Here is a 13782-nt window from a genome sequence, read left to right as displayed (position 1 = left end):
CCTCCTTCACCACTCCATCAATTTTTCACCCCTCGCCATCTTAAGTTCACCCCTCAACACCTCAACTTCTTTCACCACTTCACCCTCAACATCTTAACTTCTTTCACCACCCATCTATTTTTCCTTCCACTTCCCCCTTATGCCTCTCAAGTGTCTCTTCGACTCTCTCAAGTTTCTCTTCGATTCTCTCAAGTTTCTCTTCGACTCTGATTGTCTTTGCATGATATCAAATTGATTTTTTTATATAAGCCAATTCAGGCATCAAAATGTCGAATTTACTCTTTTTTCCCTCACCGTCATCCCCCAATACAACCATCTCTTCTTCCTTCTCCTCTGCCTCCACTACATCCTTGCCAATAACCTTCAAAATTAAATTGCAATATTAAGACATTGATTATATTCTTAATATTATTTAATTACATTTATTACCATTTCTTGCTTCCTTGGTCTATCCAACTTCAACTTCGCCATCACTCTAACCACCTCTTCCTTCCCCCATGCACGGATGTGCCACTCCGGTTCTTTCATAAGCTGGCATTGCCTCACAGCCCGACCAAAAATCGAACAGTGCAACCTGCATTTATAATAAAATTTATAATTTTATATAATAACTATATCATTTTATATAAAACACAAAAACGTTCTTCAACTTATTTACCTCTAAGATTGCTATGCACACTTTGAAGTATCTCTGGCTTCCCTTTTTAAAGGTGATTATTGATTCAATCAATCTCGAATGACATATTCACCCAATTGAATTCACCCTTCAAGCCTTCATCGCAAATGAGCTTCATATAGTCCTTGTTCATTGACTTATCACCCGTTGGACAAAGAAAGATCCCGACAAGGTACAATAGAACTCGGGCCTTCAGTTCATCCCCCCGTAAGATCCACTTTTGATTTCCTCTTCAAGTTCAACATATGTCACCTTCTACTTCAAACCATATTTGGAGGCAAGTGCTTTCCAGTCCTTACTCTTAGAGACTTCTACAACACTTTTGTCTTCATTTTCTACCCGCAAGACGGCTGCAGCACATGGGATCCCGAGAGGAAATGAAAAATCACCATATTTAACAATACATTGTTTGACATCAAATTGCGCTATCAAGGATCGACACAATTTCCTCCGAATAGGTCGATCCGTTACTCCTACCAACGATCCAAACCCTATTTCTCCCACCACATTCAACTGACCCTTTTCCTTAAGGTGTATAATTAATGAATTCACTCTTTTAATGTTGTACCTTGTCGACACTTCCTACATTTTTTAACAATATATAATGTTATAGTTCTTATATATTTTGTATCAACGTATTTACAAGTTTAATTAATACATTCTTTCATGTGCTTCCCTCCATTCTTTGTATTCTTCACTATCCATCATTGACTGTGCGATGTAAGGTTCCTTCTCAGCATCACTCATCGAATTCCATTTCTCCAACACATCATTTCTCACCTAATATTAAGCATAAACGTTTTTTAATTATTACATTAACGCTAAATAATACTCAATGTCAATTTCAATTTACATACTGAACCGATGTGTTCGCCACCTTCCTTCATATTTTGCATTCGGTCATACTATCAACATTTAAAATTTGTCATCAATTTAAAGTTCTTAGATACTTTAATCCAATTACCATTTCAACAATAATAACAAAAAGAAATTGATACTTACTAGAAATACATATATCCACCCTTTGGTTGCTTTCGAGTCTCGACCTCAATTTCAAAGTCATCTACGCCACCAACAATATTTCCACCCATTGACTCCATTTTTCCTTCATATATCAGTTTACGCAAATCAAATCAAATACTTGCTACATACACTTTATTCAATATACAAATATAGATAACTACTCTTGTGGTAAAACGGTTTTCTTCAAAAGAATTTGAATGGCCACTACAAAATATGTCGACACATTTATACAACCTAAAATATCATTTTCTACATATAATATTATATACATATATCTATATTTATTTTCTACCTATAATATTATATAATCAGTCCAAAATCTTTCTTGGCTTCAATTCAAAATCCTCAAACCAAACTCAAAAACCCTAATCCCTATTTCCTTCAAACGAATAGGAACACTCAATACTCTAATTATTGGCATATTTATACAACTTATAATATATTTTCTACCTATAATATTTAATAAAAGTATCGATATTTATATTTTACCTAGAATATCACTTTCTACCTGTAATCGGTCTCAAATGCTTCTTTACTTAAAAAACTCCAAACAACACATAAAAATCCTATTTCCGATTACTGTAATAATAAAAACTAGGGTTTCGACAAAAACAAACTTCGCTTTAGAAACGCTTTCTGAAATGCAGCAACAATTACGCTTCGATTTCAAAAACTCGTCTGTTCTATCTATTTTTCAGAGGATATTTAACTATGCCCTTTATATTTTCACCGGATATGTAATTTTTATTTAATTGATACAACTACAAAGTGTCGATACTTTTATGTCATTTGTCGATACTTTCGATAGTATAATTACCTATTTCTTTGAAAGTATCGATACTTTATTACGCATACTTATTAAAGTATCGACACTTTCAATATACCGGTAGCGCTTTATCGGTTTTGTCATTTAGAAACCGGTTTTATCATATTTTTACCTTTTATATCGTTATGGATCGATATATTTATATAAAGAATCGACACTTTATAGGCGCTAAAATTGTTTCTCCTTTAAATTCACAATGTGTCGATACTTATATTAAAGTATCGACACTTTCAATATATCCGGTATCTCTTTACTGGTTTTCTCTTTTCCAGATTGGTTTTATCATATTTTTACATGTTATATCGTTGTGGATCGATATATATTTATAAAGAATCGACACTTTATAGGCGCTAAAACTTCTTCTCCTTTAAATTCACTATGTGTCGATACTTATATTAAAGTAGCGACACTTGCAATATATCCGGTAGCGCTTTATCGGTTTTGTCATATTTTTTCCTGTTATATTGATGTGGATCGATACATTTTTATAAAATATCAACATAAACCGACAAGCTAAGTTTACCGATTGCCAAATTTTTTAATATTTCTTCATGACTTAGACTTACTACATTATTATTACTCAACATTTCCGATAACACTAAACTAAATTTATTAAATATCTTTTAACGTATCCGATAACACCATATATTAATCTTATATTAGCTCGTCTTTCATGAGACATTCCCAAGTTTTCGCACCAAAAAAAGTAAGAGGTAAACCACAAGCCTCAAGCAGCGATCATGTTAGGTTATCAATTTTTTTTTCAATTACATTTTAAAGGTGAAAATCCCTAATTTTTCTCTGGCTTAGCCTACCAAGAGAGGAAAGAGGGGAAAAAGAAGAAACTTTGAAAAAAGAAAGTAGTGTTTTACTTCAAAGCCCGACCAGAGGTTGGCGATTACACCATTTTCATGGGTCTCGAGAAGTACGAGAACGAGGAACTCATTAAATTCGGCTTGCCCGAAGATATTTGGTAATTTCTCATTCGATTATCTTTCCTGTCACAGTAAAAATTCCTGGGAATCCTTCATTTATGATATAAATTTAGGGTTATTTTTCCTCTTCTGATCATACATGAAATTTGGTGATTGAATTTAGTTTTGTTACAGGTTCCATGCGGATAAAATGTCTTCTGCTCATGTTAAGACTTCAAAAAGGCCAGACCATCGATGATATCAGCGAAAGTTTGCTTGAAGATTGTGCTCTGCTTGTTAAAGCTAATTCCTTCCAAGGTTTATTTTAATTTCATCAATTCGTTTTATATATGTATGTGTATATATATATATCTAATAATAATTTGTATATGTTTGATATTATTATGTGAGGGTAGGCAACAAAGTGAATAACGTTGATGATGTTATTATCTTGATTATTTTTTTCATGTTGTTCACCTGTTTCCTTTTAGTGTGTGTTTTATCTGATTTTATTGTGTGCTTTAGGTGCGGACTGTGAGAGTGGAGAAGCGGATAAATGAGATTGTTAACAGGTTGAATAAGACTAAAGTGGAAAGGAAACCTGATTTGAAAGGTATGCAAATGTCCATGTCTTGTTTTCTGCTACAACTTGGGACTAAAAATGGATTATCATTGTTTATGAAAGAAATCTGGTGCGGCTTCTTTTGTTCTATATTCTGCTTATTATATGCTGGACAAGTGGCATGCAGTTATGCTGGTTTTGCCTTATTTTAGTTTCTCAACTATAAATTCTTGATCAGCTGAGAGAGAAGCCGTTAATGCCGCAGAAAGAGCAGAGAGAAGCCAACAGCTAAGGGAAAAGTGAGCCACTTCATTAGTATTATTAATATGTTTTTAACTTATTTCATTGGGTTAATATTGGCTAATGGCTACATCAGCTGATGGTTTATGCGAGGATGCTATAGAACATGAGCTTCTTAAATAAATGGTTGTAGCATAAAAAAGAAAAGTTAACCTACTGGATTTTGGTTAGGGTAAAAGCAGTTATAGCATACTGGATTGATGAAGGGCAGGAGCCATTATGTCATATAAATTTTCATTAGAGATATTGATGGTGTTATAGTTCTATATACATCATACTATACTTGGATGTTGTTTCTTGTCCAGTTTCTTAAACCAAATATGTATCTGGGAAAATAAAATTATGTTAAATGACTGGAAACTATGGTCTATGATCTGAATGGGATGATCATTCAGACTTGTATTCAGCTTCTCTTTGTTGCTAATAGTTCAGATATTTGCATTGAGATCAAAGAAGCCGTGTATTTACAATTCATGGATTTTGACTCTATGATCACTCAATCTATAATCTCATCTTCTGCACTGCTCTGCACCTTTTTCACGTTGTTATTTGTGACTATAACGAAAATCCCTTTGATTTCTCTGGCAGAAACGACACGAGGAGCTGCAAAGGCTTGAAAAGGAGAGACAAGCTGAGATACGAAGCTACAAGGGTCTCATGGTCTCTGAAAAGATGACGTCAAACAAACAAATTGCATTGACAAGCAAGTCTTTGCAGGAACTTGAAGAGGATTTCATGTAAACATATTGGTATTTGAATGCCAATTAAGATGCTGAATACCTTACTGCTCGTGAAAAAATGGCAGTTTGTTGTTACTTGTTTTCTTTATTATCATTATTGCAGGCTTGAAGTTATTTGCCTCAGGAATAAGTTACTTCAGACCTGACACTAATTGATAGGAAAAAGAGACCAAGAGAACGCATGAATTGGACTGAAATTGCAGTAAAATGGACTGAAATTGCAGTAAAATGAAGATTGGGTTGATATTCTACTGAACATGATTCATGATTCTATTACTGGTTTAATGTAGTTTATTCTGATTGCAAAATTGCAAGGCTTCATGCCAATCACTATGGTTTTGCTTATGTTATGGCCATCAAGGGTTGGAAATTACTCGTAAACAAATTTTATATTATTGTACTACTGAATTTATGACAATAATTTTTGCATGTCGAAAAGGTGCCCCTGAGTATCAGCTCACTTCCACCACCACTATGGGAAGCACATGTAGATGAGCCGTTCCTCGGTGTCCCAGTCATGTTGTTGTAACACCCCCATTGGACCTCAAAACATGGAAAGTGGTCAAGTGGTGGGTTTCACATTTGTCAGCACGAGAGGCCGTTCTGCGAAACCAGTCTGATGGTTTTCATCCCCAACAGCATAATATGGGCATGATCCCACACATGATGGCACCAATCTATTATCCTCAACAAATGTATGGTGGACGCCTTATGGCGGCCGCGGGTCAACAACAATATGTTGATCAGCAAATGTACGGCCGGTCCATTAGGAAACGGTTCCAGAAACACTTCCTAGATGGTTCTTTTTTGTTGTCTTTTGTGATTCGCATGAAATATTAATGTTATTGTGATATAATGTTTGTCTGTGTATATATGTATCTGTAGTTTTCTTTTTAATTGTAAAGGTTTTTATTTTCTGAAACTTGGAATTTTGGCTATTGAATTAAACGGGTCTCAATATTCTGACAAATAATTTGTTCCTTTTAAGTTGTTGGTCTTGATTATAGATATAATGAATGTTGTTACAAGTAATTAATACCAGTAAATATATAATAAAGTTACTAAAATCGTGAAAGGATGACCATAAATTTCTTATTCCAGATTTACATGAAGGAATAGCATGCTACAAAATTTGAAGGAAAATTCAGATCATAAAACATCTGTAAATCCGGGGGGGGGGGGGGAATGAAATGAGCAGAAACTTCTTTTTATCTCCATCTGTCCTGTAGTTCTTTCCTCCGAGACAAAACCCAGGTAACAAAGATTGCGGCTACGAGCGCCACGATTGTAATGAGAAGCAAAGCATAACTGAACTCTTCAGTGAGTGAATCATAGGTCCTTGTAGGTGCAAAATGAGTGAAAAACAGGTCCAATCCATATGCAAACACAAGGGTTGTTGATTCTAGTTTCGCCGGCACAGTTATTATACCTTGAAGACCTTCCACTCTAAGGTTGTGTGTAATATAGGACTGTAAACAAGTCACCAAACAGAGAGACATGCTCAGTTGTGATCCGTACTGTATTCATGTATTTTTCTGCTCCATAAAAGTCTTTAACATGTTTTATATTTATATAATTTTTTTTGAGAAATTCGTCCATTTGTTCTATGCTTGCGTCATATTTGTGATTGTTGTGTTATGGTTAACAATGTCAGGTTGCATGCTTAGTACAGAGGCATATCAATAAAACAGTGTCATTGCCAACTACATCCACACACACACAACTGGGCAACTGACCTGAGGTATGATTGGCAATGAATCTGTTAGTGGTATTATTCCTTCTTCTCTCTCCACTTGTGTAGGGTTAGCTGATCGACGAGGATCCAGGAATCGTTTATCCAGTGCCAAAACCTGTAAAAATATGGTTGATTCATTCCCTACCATTTATAGAGAACAGCACAACTATTAACTCTATAAAACGAAATATTCTGAAAATTTTGAAAAACCTGATCACCAATGGTGCCGATGAGAAGCTGCTTTGAAGTTATACCCTTTGCTGTTGATGTCACATCTATAGCTTTCAAAGAATGGGTGAAGAAGTAGGATTGTGATTTCGTTACGACCTCTGATCGAGAATACGAAGAAATTGGTGAAGTAAGGTTGTGCTTTCCAACAACAAGCTTCCAAACATCTTTGTTGTCCTGTGGATAGTTTTATGTTGGAAATGATAAATTTAACCGAACTGAAGGTACATGCAAGTTCAAGATAAGTGATTCAAGTTCGTCTGCTTACAGCCCGAGACTGGTCATAAATTTCAATGACAGACATCTCATATCTGTGTGCTCTTAGATTGAAGTAGTGGTAGACAACCCAGTTCTCACTAAAAACCTACAAGAATCAAAAGAACATCATCAATGACATCCCTCCCAATAGCTGCTTGTGACACCATAAATGAGAACTTACAGCTTCAACAGGGCCCTGTGAACCGTGATGAGTCATACGGTGCAATACACGGCCCGTTACAGTGTCGATAAGGTATATAACCAACCATGATTCCTCTGGTGTAATGGATCCAATTTCGCAACTGGCCTTGGGTGCAACAGTTGCCACAAAAAGCAGATTTCTTGATATATATTTATACATGACATCCTGGTCTGCTGCTATAAGCTTAGCTTGAGTATGAACCGCCTGCGAGCATTCAATTTGGTTATAGGTGCAGGAAGCATTCACAACACCACACCAATAGACATTCAAATAATACAGAACATGCACAAGCGGTAGTAAGCCATCTCTTAACACCTTCAACCACATGATACTAAAGCACAATAAAATCATAAACAATTAGACACCGTTTACCTCGTTCAATTTTCTAGTGACAGTTGCAATGATCTTTTCTGATTCCGAGGGCAACACAATAGACCACAATTCACTAGCGTCAAAGCAGAACTTATCAGCCACATTGCTATTGCACTTGCTCTTCAAAGCATACCCCTTGATGATGCCATTATCATCCTCAACTGAGTACCAGTATATGTTTGAAAACTCCCGTCGGACAATACCAATAGCCTCAGGAGTTTTGGGGTAAAAATGTGCTTTCTTATCAGCATCGATTAGCAGATGGAGTCGCTGCTCTGTTGAATCAGTAAATGGCAGTGGAATAACTCGTGCAATTGAGTGATCAAGATTTGACGAACTAAGCTCCTTTCCCGTATATGAATCAACAAAAGAAAGTACACCTAGTGCATCTGGACTTTGAAAGCACCTGCCAACTACAAGCACAAATGGATTTTCATTCAAAGCATGATGATGGGGAACCTGCCACGGACACAAGTAAAGTCCTATTGGGTGTTGACAGGCTTCTGACTTGCATAGAGACTGTAGCAAGCGAGACCAGACAATGCGTCCATCTCCGGTGTGCAAGGCAAAAAGCTTCCCTGCCCTTGTTAATACTATGATCAATTTCCGGAAGCCATTGTGGTCTCGGGTCATTTTGCTCTTTTCTGAACTTTGTAACCTCATATATTGTATTGCCGCTATATCCTCAGGACTAGCAAGCATCAGTGTACCCTTCAGTTTTAGCATGTGTCCCTTAAGAAAAACAGCACCTTGTCAAAACTACATTGTCAGAGCGGATGTAATTAACTAAAATGCACCTTCAAGGAAGCTTTCAAATAATGAATATAGGATGCTTTAACAGTTGGAAGTCCTTTATAAAACCAACATAACAAATTAGTATTCAAATTAGTAGCTTCCGGCACGTTTATCCACTATCTTTATAGTTTCAGAATCACATGAAAGGCATCATAGATATGATACTTCAACATGTGTCAGAAACAAAACTAATAACGGGTATCTGTTAACTAGTTAAAAGCAATGAAAGGAGTTGCATACTTTCTAGTCTAGAGCTTCCTTCAGTTCAAGTGTGCTTTTCAATGAAAACATATTCTTGAAATCAACTTAAAGGATTCTTGTTCCATACCTTAAGCCATTCAAACAGGTTGAGCTCAAATTTGGCAACCGATACACCAGCCCTTTCCACTGGGAGTTCTGAAGTAGTTACATCAATTATTGAAGCCAGACCATCTTCCCTGCTCCAGACAATTGTGCCTTGTTGTAGTAAAAGCAATGAATGATCTTCCATCACAATCAATGCCCGAAATCCATGAGACCTATCTGTTCGGACATAATTATTTAAAAAAACCTTGTGGACGAGCCCCCGTTGCTGGTCCATTTTAATGCTTTCTTTAAGTAAATCATCATCCCAATCATGCGCAAGCTTGACTGTGAGACGAATATCTCTGCCTGCATGTTGAACCAGTGCAAATACTTGTTGGCCCTCAGATATTGAGAGAGCATTGCCAATGGTTGTTTCACGATTGACTTTTTCAGCCACTTCCAACATGCCTTTACCTCTCACTCTAATAAATATAGTAACCGCATTCATTCTAATTGCAAATAGCCCCATGGTTGATGAAGGTATTATGACTGCAGGTCCTGGAGCATCCTCAACAAGATTCGAAATAGGTGTATGTTGAATACTAATTTTTCCCTCATGAAAACTTATTACTAGCAAAATTAACCCAGTGGAATCTAGAGCCACAAGTGTCTCACTAGAAACTAGTGAAACTTGTCCCGAAAACCCACCAGAGAAGGCTGCATTTTCATGCTTCAGCAACTCCCCATTCCTGGCATTGATTTGATACATCTCAAACTGGGACGATGCAGCAAATCCTACTATGTATACGAAATTACTGCCAGCAGGCTGAATTACCTGCTGAACCTCGAGGCTGAAAGTATCATGGCAATATAGTACATCAATGACATGTTATTTTCAAAGTGGGGTGAGTGGAAGGGGATGCTGTTGAAATTTAAAACTTCTGATTTGGACTAACCTCTCTGCTTCAAAATCCTTGTTCCAAAGAACCTCACCATCTACGCAAGAAACAGCATGGAGGCGGCCATTGCTGAAAATGACTACTACATTATTCCTTTCAATTATCAAATTTGTCTGCAAAATATCAATATGGTGAATCAGAGAATGGAGTAAATAATTTATATCTAATTCAAAAAATAAACCTTTTAAGCGCTGTCAAAATCGAGAACCTGAAGTTTTCTGGAAGATAAAACTTAGACTTCAACAATACCTTAATGTTCAAGAAAGTACACAATTTTACATAAACTAGCCTAGTTCTTTTGTATGTGCTACCAGACAACTAAAATTCTTTTTAGAATGAAAAATCTACGAGAATAAACTTAATTGTACAACAGAATATAGCATTGGAAGGTCCCATGATCCACAGAAAACAGACTGTGTCAAGAAAATAGAAGCCAACACATTGTTAATTGGAAAGATTCCGGAAAATGAAAGTTCTGATTCTAACCATTAATAACAATGATTTTGAGTGCTTTGGACCATGAAGTGAAGATTCCCACACCATCTGTCCATCAGGAAGGTTCCATGCTCTTAAAACTCTTCCTTCCGATGAAAGAGTAATGACATCTGAATTAATGAAATTTATTCAAAACTTAATCAGCTATCGAAGCAAGAACTCATAAACTTCCATTACTGAAAGCACAGGAGATACCCATTTGAAAAAGAATTTTCTCAGAGCAAAAGTGGAGATAGGCATACTTACATTTCCCGAGAGCAATATCCATACCATCAACAGCATCATTAGACCCAAGCACATGTCTCCAAACTACATAAACAACCAGCCAGAAATCCAATATGAATTTAGAAGTAAATGAAACAAAAACCGAAGACGATTTTTCCCTTCTTCAAAAGTACAATAAACTTGAATAAGATTGGACTTAACAAATCTCGCCACGGCGAAGATCAAGCGTGGCTATGACGTTGAGTTCAGTGGATACTACGACTCGTTTTCGACCAGTTTTATGAGTGTGGAACACTGCTTGCTTCACTTTCCCAATGTACTGCTGATGCCTGACATTAAACAATTTATTAGAATGATAACAAAAACAAAGAAGATAAGATATTTGTAATGAAAAAAGAGAGTAAATAATGAGTACCAATCGGTGAGGCCTACTTGATCTTCGTAAAGAGAAAGGATGGGGACTAGAGAAGAGAAAATTAAGAAAAGAAAAATAGGGTACGTGATCGCCATGGCTAGTTACGACTGAAAAATGGAGGAGGGCTGGGGTAACTGATATGAGAAACTGCCGGACATCAACCAAACCAAACTACTTCATTGGTTCTCACGTTCAAACATTAGAAATAGTAAGATATTTAAATATTATTATCAAATGATTAAGAATTTTTAGAATATATATTATCTCGTAGATGAATAAAACATAATCTTATGTAATATCCATTAACTTTATATTATATAATCATATGGGTTTTTTCACTCAATTTAAATCAACATATTTAAGTAATACATTTTTAACCATAGAAAACTTCTTAAAGCGCCATTTAGATGGTAGATTAATGACTATTGTTTTATGTAAACTCGACTCATGATTGATATTTCTTTAATCATCCTTCAAATTTTATAATGCATACTAGAAATGTCTTTTAAAATCTATAATTCGAAAGTTTCACTATTCAAAAAGAATGCTACATTATCGTATTATAAGTCATTATAATCATTAAGAATTTACATGAATAACTTATTTTGATTGGCCGACCGTCTGGAAATGGAATGAAATATTAAGGTGCACTCACATTCCTGAAGTCCCTTATAAGAAGTTTTGGAATCGGAATGTGAATTTAATGGCACGTTTGGTTCTATAAAATATATATTATTTTCATTTTTATTTTCTTAAAAATAAAAACGTTGAAAGAAATATGTTTGGTTGTAAAATTAGAAAATGATTTCTATAAAATGAAACAAAACTAAGTAAAAACATAAAAACAGTTTCCAGTATTTTCATTAAAATTATGTTAGAAATTTGAAAAATAGGAAAACACAAGATCTAGATTTTTAACTTAATTTGCACGGATTCAAATTCTTTTAATAATAATTTTTGAAACCTCAAACTTTTACAAAAATTAATTAAATCCTTAAACTTTATAAAATAATCAATTAGGCCCTCAAACTTTGCCAGAACAAATTAAGCCCATATACAACATCATGATCCATCATGTACTACGATAACAGTGAACTATCACATCAATATTGTATATTTTCATGTAAGTTTTGTGAACTGTCATATAAATATCGTGACGATCAACGTTCAATTCCGTTAGTCAAAGGGTTAAATTTTTTTTTCTCAATTTAAGGGTCACATTGAGTGTAAAAAAATTTCAAGGGTTACACTAGTTCCCCCCCCCCAAAATACCACTAAATATATGTTAGCTTTATCGATCAACCGGAAACTACCCAGAGGGGGTGAATTGGCCTTTGAAAGGTTTGTGGTGGATGTAATCGAAAATTAAAACTTTGCATAACGATTTAGAGTGGTTCGACTTCTAAACCAAGTCTATATCCACTACCTTAGCTACCCACACTAAGGATTTCTCAAATCCACTAGATTTGCAAACCTTTAAGCATAAGTGTAACCTTACAATGACACACAAGGTTTATATCTAAAAACCTTGCTTACACTCTCTCTACAAGAGGAATTACAAATTTAGCAAACAAAAGAAAATCTCACAAGGGCAAATAAGTTTGCAACTAATTAAGCACATACCCAAATTACACTTAAGCAAGAATAACCAAGAAGCTCACAAGTGTATTACAAAGAATTCGACAATTTAGTAATAAAATCTCTTTTGATGTCGAATTTATCTTACAATTAACTTTCTTATTATTCTCTATTTGAATCTTGGTATCTTTTATGTCTTCTAACATCAATATAACCGTTTGGAGCCGTTAGATTCATTAATTTTGAACATTTAATGCTCACCTGCACATTGGTATCGATACCAACATTTTGGTCCGAGATCGAGCCTTCCAAAAGTAAAAAATATAGTCGTTAAGTCATCAGTGTCACACCCCAATTTAGGGCTAAATTTTTAGAAATTATAAAGTATTGAATTTAAGTGATATTTTGGAAGAAATTGAGGATTAAATTGTAAAATTGCAAAGTTGGTAGACCATTTTAGGAAGTGTAGGAAATTCAGGGACCTAGTCCTTAATTTACCCATTTTTCTTAAGTGTTGAATTATAAACTCTCTCCCCCGAAACAATCTGGTTTTCCAGATTGTTTTTCCCATTTTCTCTCTCTTACCAACCCTCCTTTGACCTCTGATTTCTCCACCGTCCGACCACCGTTTGTCGATCCGAAACCACCATCGTGTTCGTTGTCGACGATGAACAAAAGCCCTAAAACCTTTTGTCGTGAATCAACGTTGTTCGTCGTAAATCTCAATCGGAAGTTTGTCGGTTTTAACTCAATCTTCTCTGGTTTTCCGTCGATTCAGGTCGATCCGACCACCCGTTTTCGACACCTCCCACACCATCGTGTTCCTTGCATCGTTCCGAGTCCACCGGTGTTCTTCTTGTCTCCGCCATTCAAAATTGTGAACCGAGCTTGGTAAGTGTCTCAAAATGCCTTAAAATAATTTTAGAATTTTTTGTGGAATTTTTCGGACACCGTATGACGCCGCACGCGCCACCCTTTGAGAGTGGGCTTTGTTTGGTAGCTTGGGGAGTGTGTTGACTGGTTGGACCGGTCTGAGCCAAGCTGAGCCACTGAGCCGAGCCAAGCCATCTAACCGAGCTGAGCCATCGAGTCATTGACTGCGTTGACCGCTATTGACCGGACCGTTGACCGTCGTTGTCCGACCATTGACTTTTTTTGGGTATACCTATCCTAACATTTTTTGATGTCCTGAGT

The 13782-nt window shown here is 35.8% G+C and overlaps 2 protein-coding genes across 3 annotated transcripts; one reads left to right on the top strand and one right to left on the bottom strand.

Moving 5' to 3' along the window:
* Positions 1–3329: 3329 nt before the first annotated feature.
* On the top strand, positions 3330–5979 carry LOC120159349 (coiled-coil domain-containing protein 25-like). 2 transcript variants are annotated; one of them, XM_039169956.1, is made up of 5 exons: positions 3330–3498; positions 3635–3757; positions 3965–4052; positions 4240–4300; positions 4890–5979. In XM_039169956.1, exons 2-5 carry the CDS (start codon positions 3695–3697, stop codon positions 4975–4977), a joined length of 300 nt encoding a protein of 99 aa, XP_039025887.1. In that variant the 5' UTR covers positions 3330–3498; positions 3635–3694; the 3' UTR covers positions 4978–5979. The 2 variants fall into 2 exon arrangements, with proteins under 2 accessions (XP_039025887.1, XP_039025888.1); XM_039169957.1 differs by having other exon boundaries at positions 3624–3757.
* A 248-nt stretch (positions 5980–6227) lies between these two features.
* On the bottom strand, positions 6228–11128 carry LOC120159348 (ER membrane protein complex subunit 1-like). Its single transcript, XM_039169955.1, has 12 exons — positions 11011–11128; positions 10797–10924; positions 10617–10679; positions 10362–10480; positions 9873–9988; positions 8960–9767; positions 7837–8568; positions 7444–7668; positions 7273–7368; positions 6987–7181; positions 6778–6891; positions 6228–6510 (listed from the first exon to the last, which is right to left on the bottom strand). Exons 1-12 carry the CDS (start codon positions 11103–11105, stop codon positions 6250–6252), a joined length of 2952 nt encoding a protein of 983 aa, XP_039025886.1. The 5' UTR covers positions 11106–11128; the 3' UTR covers positions 6228–6249.
* Between the last annotated feature and the right edge of the window lie 2654 nt (positions 11129–13782).

This window comes from Hibiscus syriacus, unplaced genomic scaffold (genome assembly GCF_006381635.1).
Source record: "Hibiscus syriacus cultivar Baekdansim isolate YM2019G1 unplaced genomic scaffold, ASM638163v2 tig00111358_pilon, whole genome shotgun sequence".
Lineage (NCBI taxonomy): Eukaryota > Viridiplantae > Streptophyta > Magnoliopsida > Malvales > Malvaceae > Hibiscus > Hibiscus syriacus.
The sequence above is the reverse complement of the archived record's forward strand: the minus strand, read 5'-3'. Positions and strand labels throughout refer to the sequence as shown.

Excerpts from the sequence above, each read along its gene's own strand:
- LOC120159348 (XM_039169955.1), bottom strand. The coding sequence starts at position 11,105 with ATGGCGATCACGTACCCTATTTTTCTTTTCTTAATTTTCTCTTCTCTA. Across the intron at positions 10,481-10,616 it reads GGATATTGCTCTCGGGAAAT|ATGTCATTACTCTTTCATCG; the intron begins GTAAGTATGCCT and ends TCATTAATTCAG. Across the intron at positions 9,989-10,361 it reads CAAAATCATTGTTATTAATG|ACAAATTTGATAATTGAAAG; the intron begins GTTAGAATCAGA and ends GATATTTTGCAG.
- LOC120159349 (XM_039169956.1), top strand. The coding sequence starts at position 3,695 with ATGATATCAGCGAAAGTTTGCTTGAAGATTGTGCTCTGCTTGTTAAAG. Across the intron at positions 3,758-3,964 it reads TAAAGCTAATTCCTTCCAAG|GTGCGGACTGTGAGAGTGGA; the intron begins GTTTATTTTAAT and ends TGTGTGCTTTAG. Across the intron at positions 4,053-4,239 it reads AAGGAAACCTGATTTGAAAG|CTGAGAGAGAAGCCGTTAAT; the intron begins GTATGCAAATGT and ends ATTCTTGATCAG.